Consider the following 26,674-nt stretch of genomic DNA (forward strand, 5'->3'; position numbering starts at 1 on the left):
CTTAGATTTATTCTTGGACTTAGTCTTAAGATAATTTCCGACGGTGTGCTTACGTTCGATTCATAAAAGATACTGAGCATAAAAAACTTTCCTTACGCAGGTTCTAAGATGCCCATTTTAAATTTCAATTTAACTTAAAATTGACGCCACCTGAACGTGCCTTACAATCAGCCATTTCCCCTTATATAATGCTAGCACAAATGAGGGTTTAGTCAGGAATAACCATGGACCAAAAGAGAAAAGCAAACTTTTTGGAAGATCATCATGCGTAAAAAAGTCATTCCGGTCTCTGAAAATTCTCTCGCTTCTAAAAGCACGGTTTTCAATGTCTTCCAATAACGCAACAGCCATGGGTTACTTTTTTCTAATTTGACACACTATTTATAGAACATCGCATCCTGTTTTTTAAATCAAAACACCTTGCATCTGGCAATTAATTCCTCACACTTTTAATTGATAATTCCTATCAAATTGTTCATAAAGCTAATGCAAAGTTCACCACAGGCGTGGACACATATGCGTCCCAAACTGCAATACTCCTACATAACCAGCAGGAAAATCACTTACGTCAAGTCTAGACTTTGCCTAGAGATAATTTCCACGTCAAAGTAAGGTTTTATGAATAACTACTCATACGTGTTTTTTGCGTAAGTTATACTTAAGATCAAAATTGATCGTAAGTCCGTTCTATAAATGAGGCCCCTGGTGTCAAAAGCCGCTTAAATAAAAAATGAAAATAGAAAATTTCTGGAGAATGCGCCACACCTTTCACAGAAGGGCTGTATACGGCAGACTTTTTCCAACAGTCCACAAATGTATGCCTCTGCTGGAGACCCATAACTTTCACACAAATAATTGTGTAGAAAAAGTTGTGTGTATAGAAACAGTTTAAAAAACTTGTGATCTTCAAGCATGACCCTCGGCTCCACGTTGCATTGATTTCACCTCTATTCCGTTCTTGTGTCCCAATGTAGGCTACACCATGCGCACTGTTTCTCAACTACAACTCCCTGTCTGCTGCATTCAAACAGCAGACATACGCTACTCATCACTTCTGAGGTGTAGGCTACGTACAAATGTATTTCTCCAGACGGACGGTATATGAAAACAGTCCCTGTGGATAAGAGTGTCGAGTAAACTGCGTGGTAATTCCGGTACACCCATAAGTAATTATTAACGGCAATAAATGTCCACTCTTAAATCGGTGAGAAGGTTGTAGGCTAGCTGTTTATGCAGTTATTTTTGTATATCGAGGCTCAGGAGTCAGGACCAATCCTCTTAGCACCACGAATAGCATGAACGGTGTAAATTTTGTAGTTTGCTACAAATTATTTCGCGAACTTCGGGGACACCTCTAATAGTCCTCCACCCCGCAAATTTTTTTCCCTGTGTGTTGCACCGCCCAGAGTTAATAAGAGATCTATAAGCCCATCGAATGTTCTTTCTATTCCTCGGCTGTTAATTGTTAGAAGACAAAGACCAGGAAATCCAGCAGTTCACAATTTACAACGCCCTGCGTTTTTTCACACAGGTAGGCTAAGTTTCTGTTTTAACCAAACAATTATTTATGTGCACTTAAAGTTTACCCATGACAGTGGGACAGCATAAGAAATAGCACAGGCTACAATAAGTAGCCTACAAATAAAAGTTTCAACAAATACATTAAAAGATGATGCTTACAAAACGGTAAATCAGACATAACCGAGCGAGTTCTTTATGTGCATCGGCTTACGACATTTATATGTTTTGTTATTTAAAATATGTCCTCTTAAATACCGTGTAGCTATAATGTTTTCAGCTTATTCTGTGTTTTGAAATAACACTTTACTGCCAAATTTATCGTGCTAGTGTAGCCTACTTTTGGCATGTCCTCCTCAGGTTCCCAGTTCGCACATATCTTCTCTTTTTTTCGGTTTACCTGCTGTCACTTAGGCACCGGCCACAAATAGCCTGCTGTAGGTAGTTGCATCGTTAATTTTACAGAGACCCCGATGTTGCGAATTGCAATTAAGGCCTTTTTTTAATAATTTGGAAACAAGATGTTACAACCTGTGCGAACAAGATCGATATCTTGTGAGAACAGACAGACCTCATTCCCATAAAATAAAGTACAATTTTTCGGAATTTTGTTACTTCGGCTCTGGGAATGATTGTTTACTGTGCAAAAAGCACTTTTGAACTGTACATTCATTGGCTGATAGTGTACCAACAAATGCCTAAATGGTAAATTGTAGCGTAACCCTTAAAAGATTCACTTTCTAAGTTACTTTTGATAAGAACCTCTGATGAATGACACCGGATGAATGGGAACGTAGCCAGGCAAAGACCAGCATAGCCGGTTACTAGCACGAACCGCTTAGTTCATGCTCAAAACAAAAACAACAACAACAAAACAAAAATATTATGTTCTGGGGTGGCGTTAAATAAATAATGAAGACGATGCATGATTTATTAATCGTAGCCAAGGCATACAAATAGATGTATTGTTTGCATATAGCTTTGGCACTGAGCACAAAAGTATAAAATAAGAAGCCTAAAAGTAAATCTCTGGTTTATGTGAAAGGGTGCTTGTCTGCAAGAGAACTTGTATTTTATACCCTTCTTCTGCGACAAGCCTGGTCCGGGAACAAACAGGAAAACTGATGTCATCTTATGCGTTGCGTGAGTTAACAATTAAGTGTGTAAACTTGATTGCCTTTCCGGGAATTCCACCAGGCTATAATAGCTGTATCTTGGGCTAAACTAGTCTCAACTGATTACCAAACATACTTAGCCTAATACGAAAAATCTGTCTAAATCTACGCTAATTGGGCCTCATTCACGAAACATCTGTGAGATCACATTTGATCGTAAATTGCGTGTGAGAGCGTTTCGAAGTACATTTCGGCATGCATCTTTTTTTTTTTCTTATCTGCATTTGTTCATGGCCGTTTCCTTATTGCGCATAAGATTTTCAAATGGCCAGCATTCATAATCTCCATACATCAGGGACATGCACAAAAACCAAGGTCCTGCACATGTGTCTCGTATTTTTTTTTCTTCGTAATAACATTTTTAACAACGAAAGTAAGATTAATTTAAGAAAAGTTCTGTGAGGCTTACTGATCCTGATCCTATTTGAACAAGCCTGCTTAAATAATATCACTGATCAACTGCATGCCCAGGTGCATGTGTCAGAAGTGCCGGAAATGAAAATTCTAAAGCAAGGATTATTAGGAAAATACATTTTATAAGACGTATAGAATACGGTTTCGGTTTCATACATGATTTATATCATGCCAACGTAGACAATGTGTGACACTCCCGATTCCGATCTAGCGTTTAGCTAGGAATGCTTAGCATTTCATTTCGGTTTTACTTCACTTGCTGAGACACATTCCCCCCTCTAAGAATTTCAGAATAAAAAAATCGATCTAACCGCTGGATCTCCTCAGATATTACAGAAGCTCTTCATGTTAGGGATAACACTTGGGCAAACGCCAGATTTACTAACGGTCAGATTGGTTAGATTTCAGACAACCGAGGAATCTGAAACTAGGCTAGACAAGGCAGAGCACCAGGCTGGACTAGACAAGACAGAACACCGGACTGGACTAGACAAGACAGAACACTAGGCTGGACTAGACAAGACAGAACACCAGACTGGACTAGACAAGACAGAACACCAGGCTGGACTAGAAAGACAGAACATCGGACTGGACTAGACAAGACAGACACACTGAGGACAGCGAACGGACTCTCAAGACGAAAACACTGGACTGCAACAGAACACGGCTGACGAGACCAGACGACAGACAGGCGAACACCAGACTGACAACAGACACAGGCGAGACAGCACTTCACAGACAGGAGTGGGTAAGACACGCAGGTAGAGCAGGAGAAACAGACTGACACAGACAGGGAACGCATTAACACAGACAGGGAGTGGGTTAAGACACTAAGAGGGAACAGACTGACACAGACAGGAACCAACACACAGGGTAGACTACAAAAGGAACACAGACAAAGGACAGCAAGGCGGGCGGGAGGCACACGGCAAGACCGACAGACACACTAAGGGACAGACAGACAGGGAAGGAGAGGGGTGAATTCAAAGATTGACATACAGACTGACAGACAGGTGACCAATGCAACCACGTTGGCTGACCTGCGACAAATCCTGTTTGAGGAATGGAATGCCATCCCACAGCAAGGCGTGACCAGGCTGGTGACCAGCATGAGGAGGAGGTGCCAGGCTGTTGTGGCTGCATATGGTTCTTCCACCCGCTACTGAGGCTCCTGACTGTTTGTTCAATGAATAAAGCGTAAAATTACCAATATGTCTTGTTTGTTCCTTGTTACTGATAGAGAGTTCAATCATCCAATCCCCCAAACAACTCAAAACAATAGAGTCAATACCAACAGGAGAATACACGGTTTGACATTGGCAGGGAAATTTGCCACATTCCACTTGGGACCCCACCCAAATAATCAGCTGTGCTGCTCATCCCACAAATGCATCCTTGCAAATGGGACATCATTTTAAAGGGAAATGAACAGGCTTTCCAATGGTATAAGATACAATGCTAATAATACACTGACAACAGAGATATGATCGACCAAACACAAATTTCCAAACGTTTTTTTTGAGGAGTTTATATCCAACAGACCTAACCGGCTATGTTCATGTGTCAATGTGTCATTTCCAGACAGGGAAATGGAGTCCAGCTGCAACCTAAACATCACGGAGGCGGTGCAGATACTGCAGATGGGGATCTCCATTCCCAGCTTCGTCCTGGGGCTTCTGGGAAACGTGGCGGTGCTGGCGATATTCTGCTGCGGGCGCGGGGGCGGGCCCTGGAGCTACATGATGGTCTACATCACCAACATGGCCTTGGCGGACTGCACCGTCCTTTTCTTCCTGCCCTTCAAGATGTACTCCTACCGTAACTCGTGGCCGTTCTCGGCCCACTTCTGCGTGCTCCTAGTCTACGTCTACTACGTGAACATGTACGTCAGCATCTTCACCGCCACGGCCATCAGCGTGGTGCGCTACGTGGGCATCAAGTACCCCTTCCGGGCCAAGCAGGTCCTGTCCCCGCGCAAGGCGCTGGTGGTGTGCGTGCTCATCTGGGTCGTGACCTGCTCCATCGGCGCCGGGTTCTACAAGGTGGACGCCCCCCCGGAGGCCAACGGCACCCGCTTCATGTGCTTCCAGAAGGTCCGCAGCAAGCCGCTGCCCCTGTCCTTCATACTGGTGCTGGAGCTGCTGGGCTACTTCCTGCCGCTGGCCACCATGACCTTCTGCTCGGCCCACATCATCCGCGTCCTGTCCAGGCCGACCGGCAGAAACGGCGCCGGCGGCAGCGACGGCGGCGGCCGCGACGGCGGCTCCAGCGCGGAGAAGGCCCAGTGCGTCCGCATCATCGCGGCCAACCTGGCGGTCTTCGTGGTCTGCTTCACGCCGTTCCACCTGGGCTTCCTGCTGAAGCACGCGGTGGAGACGCACAGGCCGGGGGACTGCGGCCTGCTGGAGGGCGTGCACGGCTTCACGCACGTCGCCTTCAGCCTCGCCAGCGCAAACTGCTGCCTGGACGCCTTCACCTACTACTTCGCCACCAGGGACTCCTGGAGGAGGGTCTCCACGTGCTGTCGCCCCGTCGGGGGGAGTTCGGCGAGCGCGATCATCTAACGGGACGAGATCTTTCTCGCCGAGTCACGGCCGTTTTTATTTTTGGCCGGACGGCACCAGCGGGGCGGGGCCAGCCCTACGAACGCAAATGTCTGTGACTGAGTGAGTGACTGAGTGAGCGAGTGATGATGTCACGCCATTGGTCGGCCGGATCACGTGTGGTTAGGTCCGGCCACATGCAAGGTTTTAACCTGGTCTTGTTCTCAAAAGCACACGATGAATCATTTTAAAGTTGATTAAGTACACTGTAAAGCAAACTAAGGTAAAAAACACCGCACACAAATAAATGTATTACTATTATCAAGATGACTTATTGAAAAGAGAATTTTATTGATTCCGATGCAAAGACTTAAAGTATTTACAGAGACACTTGAAGGCACGCTGTACTCACACAGAGAGCATGTATGTGGATTTATTTACCTGACTTTACAGACTAGACTGTACGAAGTCATTTGTTAAATACAGCAGGAGCACCGACTTCATTACAAAGACCTGGTGGGTGAAGGCCTTAGTGTAGGACTCAGTCAGGGGAGAATGGTGATCTCAGGGGCTTCAACCTCCCTAAATTACAAGGCAAGTCCATAAACTGCCATAATTAATTTGGGCTGCAGCTTCCCAAACAGCGGGACATGCTGACGCCACTCAGTGTGTGATGGCAGAGGACTCGGGAGTAAAACCCATGCAGAATTGTGGGTACCCACAATCCTCCAGTCTCAGCACGCTCAATCACATCGCCAAAAGTCAGCTACAAAGTCCTGTAGCCCAGGGGACCATCTTTCATGGGGGGGGGTGTGGGGGCTGGTAGGGGTCATTAGGGGTCGTTGGCGGTTATTATTTTTTGGGGCGCCCCTTGCCTCCTTTCATCCCCCGCCCTCCCTTCATCCCTTTCCCTCCTCTTGCTCCCTTCCCGCCCTTCCCTCCTTTTCCCCCTTTACCGCCCTTGCCCCCCTGCTTCTGCTCCTTCCTCTGCAGACCCCTCATGTCCTTCTTCATCCTCCCGTCCACCACGCGGAACACGCCCTTCACCCCCGCCGGGCGCCGCACCTTGCGCCCCGCCCCCTTCTTGGCCACCACGTAGGTCACCTCCCGCTTCTCCTTGCCCACGCCCGCCTTCTTGTAGATGCTGAAAGGTAGAAACGGGTGGTGCAAAGGGGAGGGGGGGTGTTACAGAGAGGCTCTTCAGACACGCTGTGCTGCGCTAGACTGTGTGTGTGTGTGTGTGTGTGTGTGTGTGTGTGTGTGTGTATGAGCATGTGTTATGTTATGTGTGCGCTTATGTAAAAAGTTGTGTAAGTCGCTCTGGATAAGAACGCCTGCTAAATGCCTGTAATATAATGTAATGTGTGTGTGTGTGTAACAGTGTGTGTGAGCATGTGTGTGTGTGTGTGTGTGTGTGTGTGAGCATGTGTGTGTGAGTGTGTGTGTACCTCTTGAGCTGGGCCATCCTCTCTCTCTCTGAGATGTCCACCGTGTTCACCACTGCCTCCGCCTTCTTCTTCGCCTGCTCCATCTTCTTCAGCAGCTGGTAAACGAACGAGGGCACCAATCAGACACAGAGTTCCCCCCTTTCCTTCTCTCCTTTACTCAAAACCCCAATGTCTACCTTCAGTCCCTCTTCGACGGCACCACTACGCCTCAGTCAGTTTAAAATGGGGGCATAGTACACTTACAATGAGCCATACTGCTAGCACGTTAGCAATGGCTAAAGGGCGTTAGCCTTGACCTGGTCCACTCATAGTCCACAATGAAAGGCGGCTGGGGCTTCTCATGCTGAACAAACAAGAACTCATTTATCCTGAAAGTCTAAGCCCTGCTCGAAGACCATTATACTTCAGTTATTGAGAGCGCCCCCCCCCATAAGAAAAAATATTGGACATTGGCAATGACGGGGGGGGGGGGGGGAACGGTTTAGTTGTAGCCCTTTTGCACGCACTTTCACACACACACACACACACACACACACACACACACACTCAGCCTCATTCTGTTCTTCTCTCTCCCCTTCTGTTCTCCATCCCACTGTCCTTTCTCTCTCTCTCCCCCTACCTGTGGACTTGCTCTCTCTCTCCCTCTCCCTCACTCTCTCTCTCAATCCCTCTCCCTCTCAATCCGACTCAGTCGCTCGCACGCTCGCACGCACGCACGCGTCTCTCACCCTTCTCTTCTTGCGGGCCTTGGCCTCAGCCACGCGTTTGATTGGCCGGGCGTTGATCTCCTTCCAGCGCTGCTTGTACTCCTCCACCATCTCCTTGGTTACGGGCACCGGCTTCCGCCTGTGCTTCCTCTCGTCGTCCACGAACCACTCCGGCACCTCAGTGTAGTCCTCAGAGCCGGTGAACCTGAGAAACGCGCACACACACACACCCGTGTTAACATACAGACCCAACATCCCTCACACACACACACACACACACACACACACACACACACACACCCGTGTTAACATACAGACCCAACATCCCTCACACACACACACACACACTAATACAGACCCAACATCTCGCACACACACACACACCCGTGTTAACATACAGACCCAACATCCCTCACACACACACACACACACCCGTGTTAACATAGACCCAACATCCCTCACACACACACACACACACCTGTGTTAACATACAGACCCAACATCCCTCACACACACACACACACACACACACACACACACACCCGTGTTAACTTACAGACCCAACATCCCTCACACACACACACACACGTATTAACTCACTAATGCAGACTCAACATCTTTCATACACACAGACACAGTAATACAGACCCAACATCTCACACACACACACACACACAGTGTAGATGCGTGCACAGAGATCATATTTTTCAGTATCAGGGGTCTCGCCTGTGGAAGGAGCCATCAACCAGGTCTCTCGTCTTCTTCTTAGAGGTGGCAATCTGGCAACCCAGAGCCAGCCCTTCCGGGTCCAGAATCCGAGCACGTTTACCTGCGCGCAAACACACACACACACACACACACTCAATGGCGCATATAGAGTGCAAATAAAACCTGCATATTTTTGAGTAACCATGACTCTCACCCACTGTCAGGCGGTTGTTCTGACTACAGCACTGGTTCTTAACCGTTTACCAACGGGACCCAAATATAAAAAAATTCAAATGCACATGAAATGCACACACTAGCATAGCCTAGTGGAGTACAGACCCATTCTGGGACCCACCTCACACACTACCAAGACCCATTTCTGGTCCTGACTCAGAAACACTAGACGACAGCCTCATTCCAACACCTCACCTGGCTGTTCAGCAGTGTTAAGGCGCTAACGTCCCGACACCGAGGGGTGTGTCTGAGAGGGGGGGTCATTAAGGTTGGGGAAGTGACGCAACATTACCCGTCACTCATTTCAGCCTGAAATGAAACCACACCACCTGCCACAATCACGCACACTTCCTCCACAACCACACACACTTTCTGCACAATCAAACACGCACAATCACACACACTTCTTGCACAATCACGCACACGACTCACTGGTGCTTTCCACAGGAACCACATGGAAGTCGTCATCGTCGGCTCCGCCCCCTCCGCCACCAGTCCTCCCTGCGCCCTTCTTCATCTGGGCAATTTCCCTGATTACAGCAGAAACGGCGTAACATAGATTATAACACCCGTATAACTGCTCTACTACAACACTGGCCTGAGTATAACACTCTTATAACTGCTCTATTACAACACTGGCCTGAGTATAACACTCTTATAACTGCTCTATTACAACACTGGCCTGAGTATAACACTCTTATAACTGATCTATTAAAACACTAGCCTGAGTATAACACTCTTATAACCGCTCTACTGCAACACTGGACTGAGTAAAACACTCTTATTACTGCTCTATTACAACACTGGACTGAGAAAAAACACTTATTACTGCTTTATTACAAAACTGGACTTCTTATAACTGTTCTATTACAACACTGAATGACAATATTCCTATTATTGTTCTGCTACAGTGATTCACACCTTGTCAAAACAAAATTGGTTCACATGGTTTTAGTTATTGCAAAAAAAGGTAAGGATAATAAATAAATCAAACTTGTTAAAGCACACAGGCTTTTAAAATATTTTTCTTTACTTCATTCCATCAAATCAACCAAAATGTGGGAAAGTGATTATGGGTATAAACCAGTGGTTCCACAGAGATGACAGGGGAAGTGCAGAGAGAAGGGGGGAGAAAAAGAGTCCATTAGAAACCAGAGGGGAAATTGCATCCAAGCGGAACCAAACTTGCTGGGGGAAAGGGGCGGGCTGACAGAAAAGATTAGGGACCCACTGGTATAAACGTTAGCGTCAGGCTAACCGTCGTACCTCTCATCATCGCTGCTGCTGTCATCATCTGAATCGCTTTCGCCCTCCTGCTCCCCAGGCTTCTCCTCCACTTCCTGGGATGGCCCCGCCTCTTCCTCTTCCTGTTCCTGTTCAGCAGGTTCGGGTTCCTCCTGGGCCTTCCTCTTTCTGCCTTTCCCTGGGGGGGGGGTCTTCCATGGAGTACGGTTAGGATATTGGCACGGCTTTAAGACTCAGAACCTATCGTAGACATGCGTATTGAACTAGACAGGAAGGCATGCCTTCAGCCAACCTAACCTCTGGCTTCACCGACCCTATCTGGTTCCTAAGTACACTCTATGGCCTGGCCCCTCCTACCATCTCCTGTTCCTATGTGCGCTCTATGGCCTGGCCCCTCCTACCCACTCCAGTTCCTATGTATGCTCTATGGCCTGGCCCCTCCTACCCTGTCCAGTTCCTATGTACGCTCTATGGCCTGGCCCCTCCAACCCCCTCCCCAGTTTCTAAGAACGCTCTACGGAAACTATGCGGAAAGGCTCAGGTCTCCTGGGAAATGCAGTTCAGCGATGCGTGACAGACGTACGACAGCGAGTAGATCGCAACGGTGCCTGCCACTCCCAGGGCCCCAGACTATAACAAAATCTGACGTTCTCGCAGAAAAACAAACGAGTGCACGAGAATCGCTGAAATGCAAACACATGCAAATAAAACGTAAGCGCCAGGCCGCTGGGTTTCGTCTCACTGTTTACACCAGGCAGTCTCCCTCTCTCTCTCTCTCTCTATCCTTCACAGGAACTTCCATTCATGCCGCGATAATTAACTGATTTTGCCATCCCGTCATGTGGTGCCCTCTTTACCATTTACACACAACTGGGGATTTGTTTTTAAGTCAAACTCGGCAGCAACACGGATACCTGCGCTTACGTGTCAGAGGGGAATTTCTGTATAAAACAAACAATTTCTGAGGGACAAAACAAAGCTGTTTGCATTCATAATGCATTACATTACATAGCGTTACATTTATTTGGCAGACGCTTTTATCCAAAGCGGCGTACAGAAAGTGCATTTAGTAGACAACTACTAAACTAATGCTTCAGAATTTGTACTTATATGGGTGTTACATAGAGAGTAGACCTGTGCAGTTACTGGATTAAAAAGTCACCACAGGTGCATTGGTTCAAAAAAAGGTTCACAACACTTTGTATTGCAAGGGAACGCCCAATGTGCTGAGATGTGCCAAAAGATATCTTTGTTTATTCAAATCACAAGTGCAAAAACATCAAAGTGCTCAAAGTGCCAAAAAGAAAGACAGGAAACATTTAGGCCGGAAACCATCATCGGGGCTTGCAAACACAGTGCACAGGCAGAGCTATATGCACATGGTGGCACAGTGGCATAGTGGTTAGCACTGTTGCCTCACAGCAAGAAGGTTGTGGGTTCTGTGTGGAGTTCGCATGCTCTCCCCGTGTTCGCGTGGGTTTACTCCGGGTACTCCGGTTTCCTCCCACACTCAAAGACATGCATGTTAGGTGCGCTCCTGCAGGTGCCCTTGACCAAGGCACTGGCCTCAGAACTGGAGTTGGTCCCCGGGCGCAGCACAGAGAGGCAGCTGCCCACTGCGTCTAAGTAACTAGGATGGGTCAAATGCAGAGGACACATTACTCCACGGGGTTCAATAAAAGTACATCTCATCTTACATCTCAGCACACTGGTCATCATTTCGGGATAAGTTCCCTTCCAAAAACACAGTGTACGGGCTCAGTCCAATTAAGGCAATCTTCTATTTATATGGGTGGAAATGATTTGTATGGAACGTTCACCCTCCCCAATTTCTCTGTTCGCCCTGGGCAGTCCTCACTGTGTGTTCAAGCTCCGTGGTTACGATAGAAACCCAACATCAAAACAACCACCAAATCAACGTCTCTGCAAATTTCTGCAGAAGCGACATTTGCAGAATTCATAAGAAAAAGGGACAAAAAAAGACAAATAAATGAGTCAATTTGGGGGAAAATAGTAAAATAATTCCCTGAGCACTGTTTTCCAAGCAGTGACTGATGGGAGTTTTCTCAGATACAGCTTCAGACGCTCTGGCAGACATTTTTAATCCACAGTCTTCAGACTCCACTTGACAACACTTTTTTTCCCATCCTTTTCAGGGTGGATTTACTGAATGATATTTATGTGACAGAGAGCAGCCCAGTGAGTCAGGCGATTTATTTTTTTTTCCCGGACGGTTCCACACTCACCCCCGGGGGCCTCCCTGTTCTGCAGCCTCTGTGCCTGCCGAACCTCAGACTCCGCGTCGGCGTCCAGGTCCAGCTCAGAGAAGATGTCCTGCGCAGGCCGGGGGGAGGGGGGGGGGGGAGACGGAGACGGGGTCAACTAAACACGCCATGAATTTCCAGCTACCGTGCCCACACAGACGTTTACTCAGAACTCTGCGTGCGTGTGTGTGAGTGTGCCTGCGTGCACGTGTGTGTGTATGTGCGCATGTGCGTGCCCCAGGGGACATTTCTTTCCAAAGCTTTGAACACCATGTTGCCTTGGGAAAGGGGACAGGACATTATTTCTGGAGAATGCTCTGTGTAAATATTCGGGGGGGGGGGGGGGTTCTGGGAAGGTGGGTTGGGCCGAGACTGGGACTGATTCTAGAGAAGACGTGTGTGCAAGCTCTGCAGGCACCAGAGAGTCTGTGTGTGGGCCTGTCGCTCGCTACAGAGACCGCGGCTGAGGGCTTTGTGTGCTTCACACACGCATGACCGCCCACCCACAAACACACACACGCACGTACACACACACACGCATACACATGCATACACACGCATGTACGCAGGCAGGCACGCCTCCACACACACTCACACTCACACTCACACTCACACTCACACTCACACTCACACTCACACTCACACGCACACGCACACACACCTTGCTGAACCACAGGCTGGTTTCTCGATCTCTCTTCTCCTCCTTTCCCTCCAGCTCCACCAGTAGCTCGTTCCTCTCTCCTTCGTCTTCCTCCTCTTCGTCCTCTACGCTGAAGGACACCCTGCAACACAGGAAGCGTGCACGCTCGCGGTCAGGTACCGCAGACTTCGGGGAAAGAGCAGAGAAAGGGTCCCAGAGAGAGCGGGAGATAAACAGTCAAGGGGCCAGCTCTCGGGAGAGCTCGCTAGCTCGGTCGCTAGCTCGCGCGCTGAAAGCCCCATCGCTCCTCCGCGGGGAAAGTTTACAATCTTTAATCTCCCGCGGATTCCCAGAAGGCTCTGGCCGACGCACGGACTAAGCGTGACTGATGAACCCTGAACGGCGAGCTGAAGCCCAGCCGTCGTCAGACAGACAGACAGCCGCCGCCGTTGGTCGATCGCAGGCTAGGCCACCCGCTCCACGCACGCACGCTCCGGTCCATCGACAGCCAATCACAAGGCCACGTGCGTCACCGGAGCGGCCGGTGCCGGTGAGGTTCCTAACCTGGGGTCAGCGGCTCAAAGGCCCAGGGGCACGGGTTTTCGGACGGCCCCATGCTGACACTCGCCTGTATCACCACCGCCTCCACGGGCCTGGCTCAGGTTCGATCTGAACCTTACGACTGACGGCCAAATTCATACCTTATCGCAATGCCCACGAGCGCCAAAACAACAAAGGACCTTTATTATTCAGTGTTCGATTGTTTATTTAATCTTTAGATTGGCTATCGGACTAGTTTATCAGTAGCCTTTTCATGTACAAGGGGAAGGGCTGAGCTAGAATGAGCAATTACACCCCATCCCCCTACAACTATGGTACTACAGTAGCTAGAACTGGGAAATATTAATTTAGTGAGCAGTGAGAAGGGAACAGAGAAAGAAGGGATTTTTTCCTTGCCACTGTTGCCTTAGGCTTGCTCCTGTGGGGGTTCAGGCCAGGGTTGTCTGTAAAGCGTATTGTGACGACTGCTGTAAAATACAAACAAATAAAATTTGATTGATTGATTTGATTGAAAGAGGGAGATAACCAGTGGAGAAGAAGAAAAGAATGGAGAGAGAAACCGACAGAGGAGGAGAAACAGAGAAGCGGAGGGATGGGGGGGGGAGAGAGAGAGGGAGAGAGAGAAGGAAAGACAGAAATGGACAGTGAGAGGAAAAGAACAGTAGCATAGAGAAACGTAAGGGAGAGGATTTCACAGCTTCTATACTCAAAGACCTCCCAAAAACCAAATATTTACTACATGACATACTGAATCACCCGGAAACCTGGCAGCGAATCGCCATTTTTGATCCCCCCCACAGGGATTTCGATTAAGTACGTTGTTGACAAGTTGCCATTTTCGAAACTACAACAACGGTCACATTCTGCCAACTGCCGCTCAAGTTTCCATACTAGCCCGCACGCACGCGACGACCGCTGTAGCATTGCAACTCGTTAGCTGCTTACATTTTGAAAGCACGTTAAGAGCTTCAAATTTCACCGCTACAACATTATCGGAGTCTGTTATCACAATGTGCGCTACCACACGTTTCGTCAGTCTTGTTTGGCCAGTCGCCACCGCCAAGAGAGATAATAGGGGTTGTTATCACCCCATTCCGTCTGTCCTTCTGTCTGTCTGTCAGCGGGATATCTACAAAAGATATGAACGAACTTGCAGGAAACCAGCTGGCCAAATGGGGGGTGGGGGGTGGGGGGGGTGATGCTGGGCATGGTTTCCCACAAAAAGCCACGTCCCAACGGATTCATGAAATACAACAAAACTTGGCGGAAAGGTTGGACAGTGGGCAATGCTTCCCACAAGCAGGAGCATTACCAGTTCCGTTACATTACAAGCGTTTATCTTATCCAGAGCGACTCGCACATCTTTCTGTTTCTCACAGTAAATCCGCTTACCCAAGCTGGATGTTTTCTGAAGCAATGCAGGTTACGCACCTAGCCCAATGGGACGACGGCAGAGATTGGGATTGAACCTGCAACCTTCAGGTTACAAAGTTCAGTTCCCTCGCCATTGCAAGCACGCCACTGCCCTTCAAAACGGACTCGAGGAACGCGATGAAACTTTGTGAGCCCAATCGGCAGACCGAAGAGGAAAACCCCACACTGTCGATTGTCGGCCCAAACGTAAGGTAGCAACAACACCATCACTGAAACTCCGAAGAGCAGCAGGCCCTGTCTGATGTGCGATTTCCGATACGGTCACAAATATACGCACATCTCCAGATGTGAAAGATGAGGAGGAAATGACTTCACTTCTGATAAATATCTGATGCAGGGAAGCGGCTAATCTTGGCGGCGTTGGCAGGGGTGGTTCGGTCTTCTAGTGCTAACCGGCCCGTCGTGTCTATTTTGGTACTGCCAGTCATATCTTACACGTTCTTTCCATACTTCATCAGTTTCATTTTTTTAAAAATTATTTGTGGTTAATGTTTCACTCCGTGTACGTTTGCTAAGTTATTTGCTCCTGTGACATTTACACTTGAAAAATCAATATTTTTTTTAAAGAAAAGAAAAAAAGAGAAGTAATGTAAGTAATGTAAAGAGTAACGTAACTTAATGAAATTAGTAATGTAATGTACTAAGTAATGTAATGAGTAATGTAATGAGTATGAAATGTAACGCATAATATAATTTAATGAAATTAGTAATGTAACGTGCTGAATAATGTAACGAGTATGTCATGTAATAAGAATGTAATACAACGTAACGTAACGAGTAATGTGTAATGTAATGAGTACTTTTTCTTTTGTGCCGTCTTCTCCAGGGTTTTCTCCTTCTCCTCGATTTCCTGCAGGTCGTCCGAGTCCAAGTCAGAGGCCAAGGAAATGCGGTCGATCTCGTCATTCGACAGGTACACATCATCCTCACCCTCCTCTTCCTCCTTCAACATGGCGTCCGCCCCTTTCATGTCCCCTCGCGAAATCTCCCACAGAGCCTGAAAAGAGACACAGAACCTACAGTTACTCACCTCAGAACCTACAGTCACTCACCTCAGAACCTACAGTTACTCACCTCAGAACCCTACAGTTACTCACCTCAGAACCCCAGTTACTCACCTCAGAACCTACAGTTACTCACCTCAGAACCTACAGTTACTCACCTCAGAACCTACAGTTACTCACCTTACAACCTACAGTTACTCACCTCAGAACCTACAGTTACTCACCTCAGAACCCTACAGTTACTCACCTCAGACCCTACAGTTACTCACCTCAGAACCTACAGTTACTCACCTCAGAACCTAGTTACTCACCTCAGAACCTACAGTTACTCACCTCAGAACCCTACAGTTACTCACCTCAGAACCTACAGTTACTCACCTCAGAACCCTACAGTTACTCACCTCAGAACCCTACAGTTACTCACCTCAGAACCTACAGTTACTCACCTCAGAACCTACAGTTACTCACCTCAGAACCTAGTTACTCACCTCAGAACCTACAGTTACTCACCTCAGAACCTACAGTTACTCACCTCAGAACCCTACAGTTACTCACCTCAGAACCTACAGTTACTCACCTCAGAACCTAGTTACTCACCTCAGAACCTACAGTTACTCACCTCAGAACCTACAGTTACTCACCTCAGAACCTACAGTTACTCACCTCAGAACCTAGTTACTCACCACAGAACCTACAGTCACTCACCACAGAACCTACAGTTACTCACCACAGAACATACAGTTACTCACCTCAGAACCCTACAGTTACTCACCTAAGAACCTACAGTTACTCACCTCAGACCCTACAGTTACTCACCTCAGAACCCTACAGTTACTCACCTCAGACCCTACAGTTACTCACCTCAGACCCTACAGTTACTCACCTCAGAACCTACAGTTACTCACCTCAGAACCAAGTTACTCACCTCAGAACCTACAGTTACTCACCTCAGAACCTACAGTTACTCACCTCAGAACCCTACAGTTACTCACCTCAGACCCTATAGTTACTCACTACAGAACCAACAGTTACTCACCTCAGAACCCTAGTTACTCACCACAGAAACCTACAGTTACTCACCACAGAACCTACAGTTACTCACCTCAGAACCTACAGTTACTCACCACAGAAACCTACAGTTACTCACCACAGAACCTACAGTTACTCACCTCAGAACCTACAGTTACTCACCACAGAACCTACAGTTACTCACCTCAGAACCTACAGTTACTCACCTCAGAACCTACAGTTACTCACCTCAGAACCCTACAATTACTCACCACAGAACCTACAGTTACTCACCTCAGAACCCTAGTTACTCACCACAGAACCTACAGTTACTCACCACAGAATCTACAGTTACTCACCTCAGAACCTACAGTTACTCACCTCAGAACCCTACAGTTACTCACCACAGAACCTACAGTTACTCACCTCAGAACCCTACAGTTACTCACCTCAGAACCTAGTTACTCACCTCAGAACCCTACAGTTACTCACCTCAGACCCTACAGTTACTCACCTCAGAACCCTACAGTTACTCACCTCAGACCCTACAGTTACTCACCTCAGACCCTACAGTTACTCACCTCAGAACCTACAGTTACTCACCTCAGAACCAAGTTACTCACCTCAGAACCTACAGTTACTTACCTCAGAACCAAGTTACTCACCTCAGAACCTACAGTTACTCACCTCAGACCCTATAGTTACTCACTACAGAACCAACAGTTACTCACCTCAGAACCCTAGTTACTCACCACAGAAACCTACAGTTACTCACCACAGAACCTACAGTTACTCACCTCAGAACCTACAGTTACTCACCACAGAACCTACAGTTACTCACCTCAGAACCTACAGTTACTCACCTCAGACCCTACAGTTACTCACCTCAGACCCTACAGTTACTCACCTCAGAACCCTAGTTACTCACCACAGAAACCTACAGTTACTCACCACAGAACCTAGTTACTCACCTCAGAACCTACAGTTACTCACCACAGAACCTACAGTTACTCACCTCAGAACCCTAGTTACTCACCACAGAAACCTACAGTTACTCACCACAGAACCTACAGTTACTCACCTCAGAACCTACAGTTACTCACCACAGAACCTAGTTACTCACCTTATAACCTACAGTTACTCACCTCAGAACCCTAGTTACTCACCTCAGAACCTACAGTTACTCACCTCAGAACCTAGTTACTCACTCAGTACACCTACAGTTACTCACCTCACGAACCTACCTAGTTACTCACCTCAGAACCTACAGTTACTCACCTCAGAACCTACAGTTACTCACCTCAGAACCTACAGTTACTCACCTCAGAACCTACAGTTACTCACCTCAGAACCTACAGTTACTCACCTCAGAACCTACAGTTACTCACCTCAGAACCTACAGTTACTCACCTCAGAACCTACAGTTACTCACCTCAGAACCTACAGTTACTCACCTCAGAACCTACAGTTACTCACCTCAGAACCTACAGTTACTCACCACAGAACCCTACAGTTACTAAGGTAGCTGTAAAGGTAAAGTGACAGGACTAAACAACCACAATCGGCGCTGTATGGGACTGTGTGTGAACGGACCGGCGCAGACCCAGACGGAACCCTTGGGCACCGCGGAACCGCAGTCCGGACGGACGCTCGTACCTTGGCTTTGTTGATGGTGCCGAGAGAGAACATGGAGGAGTCGTTGCCGTCGGCGATGGAGACGCCGGGCAGGTCCATCTTCAGCTCGATTCGCTCCCTCTGCTTCCGCCGTTCCTTCAGAAGCTTCTTCTTCTTCCTGCGCAGACGAAGAAGGAACGCACGCACAAGGGCGTGAGAGCACGAAAAAACAGCCCAGCCCCACTCCTCATTCACCTACAGCACAGAGCAGGCAGCTGACACCCCAGTCCTGGGGAGGGCGCTGTGTCTGCAGGTTTAACTCCAGTCCTGGAGAGCCACAGTGTCTGCTGGTTTAACTCCAGTCCTGGAGGGCCGCAGTGTCTGCAGGTTTAACTCCAGTCCTGGAGGGCCGCAGTGTCTGCTGGTTTAACTCCAGTCCAGGAGGGCTGCAGTGTCTGCAGCGTTAAACCAGCAGACACTGCGGCCCTCCAGGACTGGAGTTAAACCTACAGACACAGCGCCCCCTCCAGGACTGGAGTTAAACCTGCAGACACAGCACCCCCTCTAGGACTGGAGTTAAACCAGCAGACACTGCGGCCCTCCCCAGGACTGGAGTTAAACCTGCAGACACTGCGGCCCTCCTGGACTGGAGTTAAACCTGCAGACACTGCGGCCCTCCAGGACTGGAGTTAAACCTGCAGACACTGCGGCCCCCCAGGACTGGAGTTAAACCAGCAGACACTGCGGCCCTCCAGGACTGGAGTTAAACCTGCAGATGCTGCAGCCCCTCCAGGACTGGAGTTAAACCTGCAGACACAGCACCCCCTCTAGGACTGGAGTTAAACCAGCAGACACTGCGGCCCTCCAGGACTGGAGTTAAACCTGCAGACACTGCGGCCCTCCAGGACTGGAGTTAAACCTGCAGACACTGCGGCCCTCCAGGACTGGAGTTAAACCTGCAGACACTGCGGCCCTCCAGGACTGGAGTTAAACCAGCAGACGCTGCGGCCCTCCAGGACTGGAGTTAAACCTGCAGACGCTGCGGCCCTCCAGGGCCTGAGTTTGAGAACCCTGGTGTCTAGCGGGCACGGAGGGCAGCAAGTCAGGGCCTCTCCTCTTCAAATCAGGTAAGATGTAATCAGGCGCACACACTCCATCCACTGCGCCCGATACGAGCTCTACCAGATAACGGTCTGTCACGCACTGCTGACCCTTTCCGTTCGTGCAACACGCAGGAATGTGCTGGCTAATCAGATTACGGAGCGGGCTTCTCAGGGCTGTATTCGTATTCACCTACAGTCCCAGTAGGTTTTCATTTTCATTTCAACCCTAATCTGGCTAACACCTGGCTCTATTAATTGGCAGCCTAACAAGATCTCTAGCTGCTGAATGAGGTGTGCTTAGGGTTGGAGTGAAAACCTACAGAATGGTAGATCTCCAGGAGCAGGGCTGGGCAGCCCTGCTCTAGCTGTTAAATGAGGTGTGGCTTTGTTAGGGGTGGAGTGAAATCCTACAGGATGGTAGATCTGCAGAAACTGAGAGTGGGAACCACTGCAATACAGTGAACACAGTTTGAGCAAAGCAGTATATGACATGGGTTTGGGGCTCACTCAGGCATTCAGGTCAGTGTACTGAATTGTCACCACCGGTTGGAGTCAGCTGCGTTAAAATTCAGCAAACTCAGGAAACAAATTGAAACTCAAAACTCGTTATTTGAAAAACTGTCACGGAAAATGACGCGTGCCTCAACAGCTGAATTTCAATTCACAACCTGAACAACGTAAAATAAAAACGCTGGGCCATTTTGCCCAACAATGCTGGCCATTCAAGCCGGTTTCGAAAGCCCCCAGAGGCTCAAAACTGAAATAGAACTGAACACCGCAGGCGCGATGCCGAACTCTCACAGGAAGGACACGGGGCCCACCACAATGCAACAGGGCCTAAACAACACCATAGATAACAATCAACGGATGCTAAACAGGAAACTAACCTCCGTAGCTCTGCCACCTCCTGGGCTTTAATCTCTGCCAACTTCCTGTCCATCTCCTCTTCGTCGTCCTCCTCTGGCTCCTCCTTGTCAGATCTCTTTTTCTTGCTCTCCTTCTCCGTATCGCTCTCTCCTTCACTGGAGCTCAAGCTGAGGGGGGGGGAGGGAAGGAACGGACTGGAGTCAGACTCAGTGAATTACAGCCGCCTGTACGGTTGCCTGAAAACCACAAGGTCGCGCGAAAGGTCATCCACAAGGTCATGCACAAAACACACCCATACACACACGCACACACACACCCCTCACGCCCCCACATACACGCACGCACACACACGCCCCGCCCCCCCCAAACACACACACACGCACACACATGCCCCCCACCCCCACACGCCCCCACACACACGCACGCACGCCCCTCACGCCCCCACACGCACGCACGCACAGACAGGGATTAAAGCAGGCCAGCAAACGCAGGTATCAGACAGACAGCCAGTACCGGATGTCCTGGTCCAGTTGCTTGGCCTCGTCCTTCAGCTTCCTGGTCAGGAACCTCCGTAGCTTTCCCCTCCAGGCCAGCAGGAGGCTGCTCAGGGGTAGAGGAGGATATTTAGGCCCGAATCAGGTTCTCTGACCCAGAGCAGCGCACACAGGTCACCTTCCTGCTATACAATCCATTCACATGGCTGGAGGTTTGCTTAAGCATGTCAGGTTGACCTTTTGAATGGCAGGTTTGTTTGGAATTTTTTTGTTTTTTTCTCCAAAATTCCAAAGATTCAGTGTTCTAGGACTCCACTGCTTTCAATCGCTAGTAGTGACTGTGACATCAGCATTGGAATGCTCAGTTAAGAACATTCCAATCACATATTTGTGACCTCACAGGTTAAAGGGTTAAGTTCTTTGCTAAATGGTACAATTCCAGTGCCCCTGTGAATGAGTCCAGCAACCTCAGTTACACTCGCTTCTGACCTCTGAGCTAAGAAGAAAACACAGCTCAGAAACCTATTGCTGCTTGTAAATGAGCACACAGGTTTGAATGAGTTTCTGCAAACTGTACTGAGTGCAAGCAGCCAGAGCCACTGTAATCTGTTCATTGTCCTGAGCGGAGAATCTTTTCTGTAGTGCGTAGTCCTGCCTTTTAACCCTTTAAGGTGTTCTTAACTGAACATTCTGACGCTGATGAAACAATCGCTACTGGTAACTGAAAGCGATGTTCTAGAACACGGACTTAGAATTTTGAAAAAAACTAAAAAAACATTCCAAAAAACCTTCTTCCTCTTCAGAGGGTAAACGAACAGAAGACGTTTCGCTTCATGAGGGCCGCTCGCCTCTTTACAGCTCAGATCTGGATGCATGACAGCCTATAACAAACTGCTATCTGATTGGCTCCTTGGTCAGTAAGGTGCCCTCTGATTGGAAGGGATGGGAAAGGGGGAGCCTCACCGGAGCTCCTTGCGTCCGAGGACCTTGATGTCCCGGCAGCACTCCTGGATCTCCGGAGAGGTGGCGGGATGGGTTCTCAGCGTGGGGTTGTCGAAGGAAATCTGAAAAAAGAGGCAAAAATGAAAATGAACAAAAAAATTTCAAAATCAAAAACAAGGCTCGTCATCAACAACATTTTCCAGGAGTACAAGTTTACGGTTTTTCCCCCAAACTTCAAGTTTTCAGATTGTTTTGATTTCCCAGGAAAAGAATTATAAAAACACAAAAACATCTAAAAATTATATATGAATAAAGCTATACAAAAGAGTAGGCTGCACCTCTGTTTTAACACATTAAACGATCAGACGTTCAAGATTGTTTAAAGGCAAAAAGACGTGCCAAACATTTACCGAAACGTCATGTAAACCTCTATGATGACTACTCTGGTTTCCCACAATGCACTCTGGTGATCTCGGCGGTCGCTCACCTCGTTGGCCTTGCCCAGGAAGTCCACGGGGTTCTCGGCCTTGAGAAACTCGGTCACCGTGAAGGTGTGGTACAGAGTGAGGTCGCCGTCCGCGTAGCCCTCCGCCTGAAACGCACAGCGGTCAGTCGCGCGGGAAACCCGCCGCCGGACGCGCGGTCGTGACAAGGACGCGCGCGGTCGCGACAGCGGCATGGCGACTTTAGCGGAAATGAGGACACGTGGACACACATCGCCACGGTTACAGAGGGACACAAACACACACTGTCGCGGTCACATCAATGGTCAGAAAGAGACACAACCCCCTCCCCCCCCCCCCCCCCCACCCCCAGCAGTGAGGTCACATGACTGAACACAGGGACGGGACACCCGTACCTTCGGTTTCTTCACAGGCACCAGCTCCTTGACCGTCTTGGCTTGGACCTCCACCTCTTTGAAGGCGTGTTTGGGATCAAAGAACTTGTTGTCGATTTTGTCAGGAGCGAGGAAGCCTGCGTAGCCAATGGAGGTAGATGATTCATTTGATTCATTTGATTCACTTGATTCATTTGGTTCACTTGATTCATTTGGTTCACTTGATTCATTTGGTTCACTTGATTCATTTGGTTCACTTGATTCATTTGGTTCACTTGATTCATTCATAGACGCATAGAAAGAGTAGCAAAGTGACCACTGAGCGGTTAAAATCCAGGCATTCACTGTAGGCTTATGTTTTTAAGTCTTTTGTATTGCGTGTTGAAGCCAAATGAATTTTCCTACAGTGGGATAATAAAGCGACTAAACTAAACTTGAGCACCAGTGACCACATCCTTCGAGGCTCAACGCTGCAGCAACAATTTCATACGGACGTAACAAGAGATCCAGACCAGGGGGTGTCCGACGTTATCCGAAAAGGGCCGGTGCGGGTGCAGGTTTCTGTCCTAACCCCGCACTAAGACACCTGATCCTACCTGTCCAGTTCTGGATTGAAGACCGCGACTAGTTACCTAGTTGAATCAGATGTCTTAGAGCTGGGCTAGAACGAAACGATGCCTCCACACACCAGCTCTTTTCGGATATGACCGGACGCCCCTGATCTAGACCCGCTAGAAAGCACTGTCTAGCAGCCAGCGAAAGGCAGGAAGCACAAAGCACTGATCAGGGCGGCGGGTTCATATCCATTTCGAGACAAAGCCGGACCCTGGACCAGCTTTGGGCCTCGGACAGCACGGGCAGGCGGGAGGCCGGAACCGCTCACCCTGGCAGATGACGAAGATCTCGGCCGACTCGTTACGCGAGGCCTGGGGCTTGGTGGCCTGCACCTTGCGGAAGAACTGCTGGAAGATCCAGAGCAGCGGCTGGTAGTCCTTGGAGCGGAAGACCTTGGTGATGAAGCTCCCGCCTTTGGCCAGGAACTCGCAGGCCAGCTTGAGCGCCATGAGGGTGAGGTGAGCTGGGGAGGGACCGGGGAGAGAGAGAGAGCAGTGAGACCTGTGTGTGTGTGTGTGTGAGTGTGTGTGTGTGTGAGAGGTGTGTGTGTGTGTGTGAGGGAGGGAGAGGGATGTGTGTGTGTGTGAGGGTGAGCTGGGGAGAGACCAGCGGGGGAGAGTGAACAGTGAGACCTGTGTGTGTGTGTGAGTGTGTGAGGGAGGGACAGGGATGTGTGTGTGTGTGTGTGTGTGTGTGTGTGTGGGTGAGGTGAGCTGGGGAGGGACCAGGGAGAGAGAGAGCAGTGAGACCGGACTGCCTGTATGAGTGTGTGTGTGTGAGGGAGACGTGTGTGTGTATGTGTGAGTGTGTGTGTGTGAGACGGATGTGTGTGCGTGTGTGTGTAAGGGATGTGTGTGTGTGTGTGTGTGTGTGAGGTAGAAGTGTGTGTGTGTGTTAGGGATGTGTGTGTGTGTGAAAGGGAGAGGTGCGTATGTGTGTGTATGGGATATGTGTGCGTGTGTGTGTGAGAGGGAGAGGTGTGTGTGTGTGTGAGGGAGGTGTGTGTGTGTGTGTGTGTGTGTGTTAGGGAAAGGTGTGTGTGTATGTAAGGGGTATGTGTGTGTGTGAGGGAGATGTGTCTGTGTGTCTGTAAGGGAGAGGTGTGTGTGTGAGGGAGGTGGGAGGTGCTTTCACTCTGTACCCTGGGTGAAGGCGTCATGCTGCCAGTTGGCTCCTACGTTGGGAGCACCGTCGTTCAGAACAACATCCACCTTCCAGGTCTGCAGCTCCTTTTTCAGGGCCTGGGAAGAATTCAGAACAGCGTCAGCTATTACACACCACCGCCACAAAGACCCAGATTACACACCACCGCTACAAAGACCCAGATTACACACCACCGCTACATAAACCCAGATTACACACCACCGCCACAAAGACCCAGATTACACACCACCGCTACATAAACCCAGATTACACACCACCGCTACAAAGACCCAGATTACACACCACCGCTACATAAACCAAGGTTACACACTGCTGCTACATAAACCCAGATTACACACCACCGCTACAAAGACCCAGATTACACACCACCGCTACATAAACCAAGGTTACACACCACCGCTACATAAACCAAGGTTACACACAACAACCACATAAACCATAAAAACGCAAAAGGAGAACTGTGCCTTTACAAATTAGTTATTATATTTGTTTCCAATTTCCTTGCATTGTACAATTAGTGCATAAATTCACAATTTCAAAATTCTGAAAGTTAAAAAAGTTGAAAATATAGTGCCTGTTCATAATAGCCCAGTAATAAAAACTATAAAATACATATACATTATTATATAAATAAATCTTCATTATATCTAAATAATTGTCCTTGTGGCACAGAAATAATGTCACTGCCCACCTGTCGGCACTTTTCTGTAGTGATGTCCTCCTGGAGGGTGACCACGTTGGGGATGGGCTTGATTGGTACCAGATCAACACCTACAGAGAGATTGTTGGCACAGATTTAGCCTAAGGCTAACCAACTTGCCTGAGGCTAAGAAACTATGGTGTTCTTCAACAAATATGGTACACCAAGTTGACAAGAAATAACAAAAACATAGATTAGAAATGATATGTACCGTATAACACAACAGGTTCGTGGGGAATGGCACATCAGAGAATTTGGAAACAAAGCTTAACACAAAGCCACATTATGACTTTAGGACCAGAACTTACCGATGATAAGACTGGAGACGGGCATAAACTTGGAAGCCACCTGCAACCTGAGACGAGACACAGCGTTAACAGGTTACCCACTTCCGTTTCTGCAAATCCTTCATAATGCACATGCATCAAAGGTGTGCTCTGGGTACAAGGGTCAGTTCGCTGTACGTACAAATATGTACAGGCATAACTGACCATGCATGGACTGTAATACGTGCGCGTGTCACCTCATCAGTGACCCACTCACCATCCGCCCGGCGCCGCACACAAGTCCACCACAGCTCGTGCTTTCTGCAGGATCTGAAATTTACGATTCAGCTGAATGAGCTTGAAAGACGAACGGGAGCGGTAACCTGAAATAAGGAGACAAAAGGCACATTTTCAGCATTACCACTGACAACAAAATCAGCAGGTAGATCAATTTCGATGACCGCCAACCGTTATTATGTACTCGCAATTAGAAGTAGGTCGTTTCTGAAACAGAGGGAATACCATTTGTATGCTTAGCGACAATGAGCAGATCAAATTCGTTATCAAAGCAAATGTCAACCAGCTGTTACTGTCGTTCTGAACTCTTTCTTTGCTGCACTAACTCGGTCATGTAACTCGCCTGTATAAGTTAGCCCGCAAGCTAGCTAACGTTAGCTGTTTAACCAAGTCGCACAATTACCGTACACAACACACCTTTTGGTAACCATCACCGATCTAGTTAACAACGGTCATAGACACTGTGGCTACCCGGTATTAAAAACTTCACAAATTAATAATTGCCAACATCCAGTTTGTTCGCAGGTTAGCAGTGCGTTAGCTTGCAACACTCATTCTGATCAACGTACCCGTCTCCTTTGCCAAGTGATAGAATTTGTCTTTCCGAGTTTTCCCTACTTTTAGTTTCTTGCCCATGTCTGTCTTTGTGAGTGATTATTAATAGAATTAGGTTTTCCAGTCCTAATATTCGATACAAACGTAGCTAGCAATACAATTTTAGAGAACACCGACCGCTAGCTTGCTCTGAAAAACAACACGTGTGAATGGGCTACGCATGACAACTACGTCACAGAAAATGTCGTAATCAATAAGCGCCAACAAAACTTTATTTAAACATTTTAAAATAAACAGACAAGTGTCTACCACTTTC

General features: G+C 48.3%; 3 protein-coding genes across 4 annotated transcripts in view; 2 read left to right on the forward strand and 1 right to left on the reverse strand.

Annotated features, from left to right (window-relative positions):
• LOC135252252 (thromboxane A2 receptor-like) overlaps positions 1 to 18,975 on the forward strand; it is a 99,302-nt gene extending 80,327 nt beyond the window's left edge. Inside the window, exon 4 of one of the 2 annotated variants that reach the window (XR_010329372.1) lies at positions 18,905 to 18,975. The gene's annotated coding sequence lies outside the window, so the exon portion shown is untranslated. Of the gene's footprint in view, positions 1 to 18,895 lie in introns of both variants that reach the window. The other variant, XR_010329371.1, reaches the window with a different exon arrangement.
• Positions 1,023 to 5,980, forward strand: gpr35.2 (G protein-coupled receptor 35, tandem duplicate 2). The gene is made up of 2 exons (XM_064330129.1): positions 1,023 to 1,531; positions 4,689 to 5,980. Exon 2 carries the CDS (start codon positions 4,697 to 4,699, stop codon positions 5,669 to 5,671), a length of 975 nt encoding a protein of 324 aa, XP_064186199.1. The 5' UTR covers positions 1,023 to 1,531; positions 4,689 to 4,696; the 3' UTR covers positions 5,672 to 5,980.
• ftsj3 (FtsJ RNA 2'-O-methyltransferase 3) lies at positions 5,978 to 26,590 on the reverse strand. The gene is made up of 21 exons (XM_064330123.1): positions 26,373 to 26,590; positions 25,784 to 25,889; positions 25,549 to 25,595; positions 25,232 to 25,311; positions 24,518 to 24,617; positions 23,645 to 23,839; positions 22,783 to 22,898; positions 22,411 to 22,515; positions 21,945 to 22,045; positions 21,001 to 21,087; positions 20,508 to 20,654; positions 18,560 to 18,695; positions 15,692 to 15,888; positions 12,918 to 13,038; positions 12,239 to 12,326; positions 10,014 to 10,170; positions 9,180 to 9,277; positions 8,532 to 8,634; positions 7,827 to 8,010; positions 7,099 to 7,193; positions 5,978 to 6,794 (listed from the first exon to the last, which is right to left on the reverse strand). The coding sequence occupies exons 1-21, from the start codon at positions 26,437 to 26,439 to the stop codon at positions 6,503 to 6,505; spliced, it is 2,622 nt and encodes an 873-aa protein (XP_064186193.1). The 5' UTR covers positions 26,440 to 26,590; the 3' UTR covers positions 5,978 to 6,502.
• Between the last annotated feature and the right edge of the window lie 84 nt (positions 26,591 to 26,674).

This window comes from Anguilla rostrata, chromosome 4, assembly GCF_018555375.3.
Source record: "Anguilla rostrata isolate EN2019 chromosome 4, ASM1855537v3, whole genome shotgun sequence".
Classification (NCBI taxonomy): domain Eukaryota; kingdom Metazoa; phylum Chordata; class Actinopteri; order Anguilliformes; family Anguillidae; genus Anguilla; species Anguilla rostrata.

Bases quoted from the DNA above. Each gene is read 5' to 3' on its own strand.
- gpr35.2 (XM_064330129.1), top strand. From the start codon at position 4,697: ATGGAGTCCAGCTGCAACCTAAACATCACGGAGGCGGTGCAGATACTG.
- ftsj3 (XM_064330123.1), bottom strand. From the start codon at position 26,439: ATGGGCAAGAAACTAAAAGTAGGGAAAACTCGGAAAGACAAATTCTAT. The intron at 12,327-12,917 runs GTGTGTGTGCGT...CGGCCTGCGCAG, and splicing joins CCAGCCTGTGGTTCAGCAAG to GACATCTTCTCTGAGCTGGA. The intron at 10,171-12,238 runs GTGAGTGTGGAA...CCCCCCCCCCAG, and splicing joins GAACAGGGAGGCCCCCGGGG to GGAAAGGCAGAAAGAGGAAG.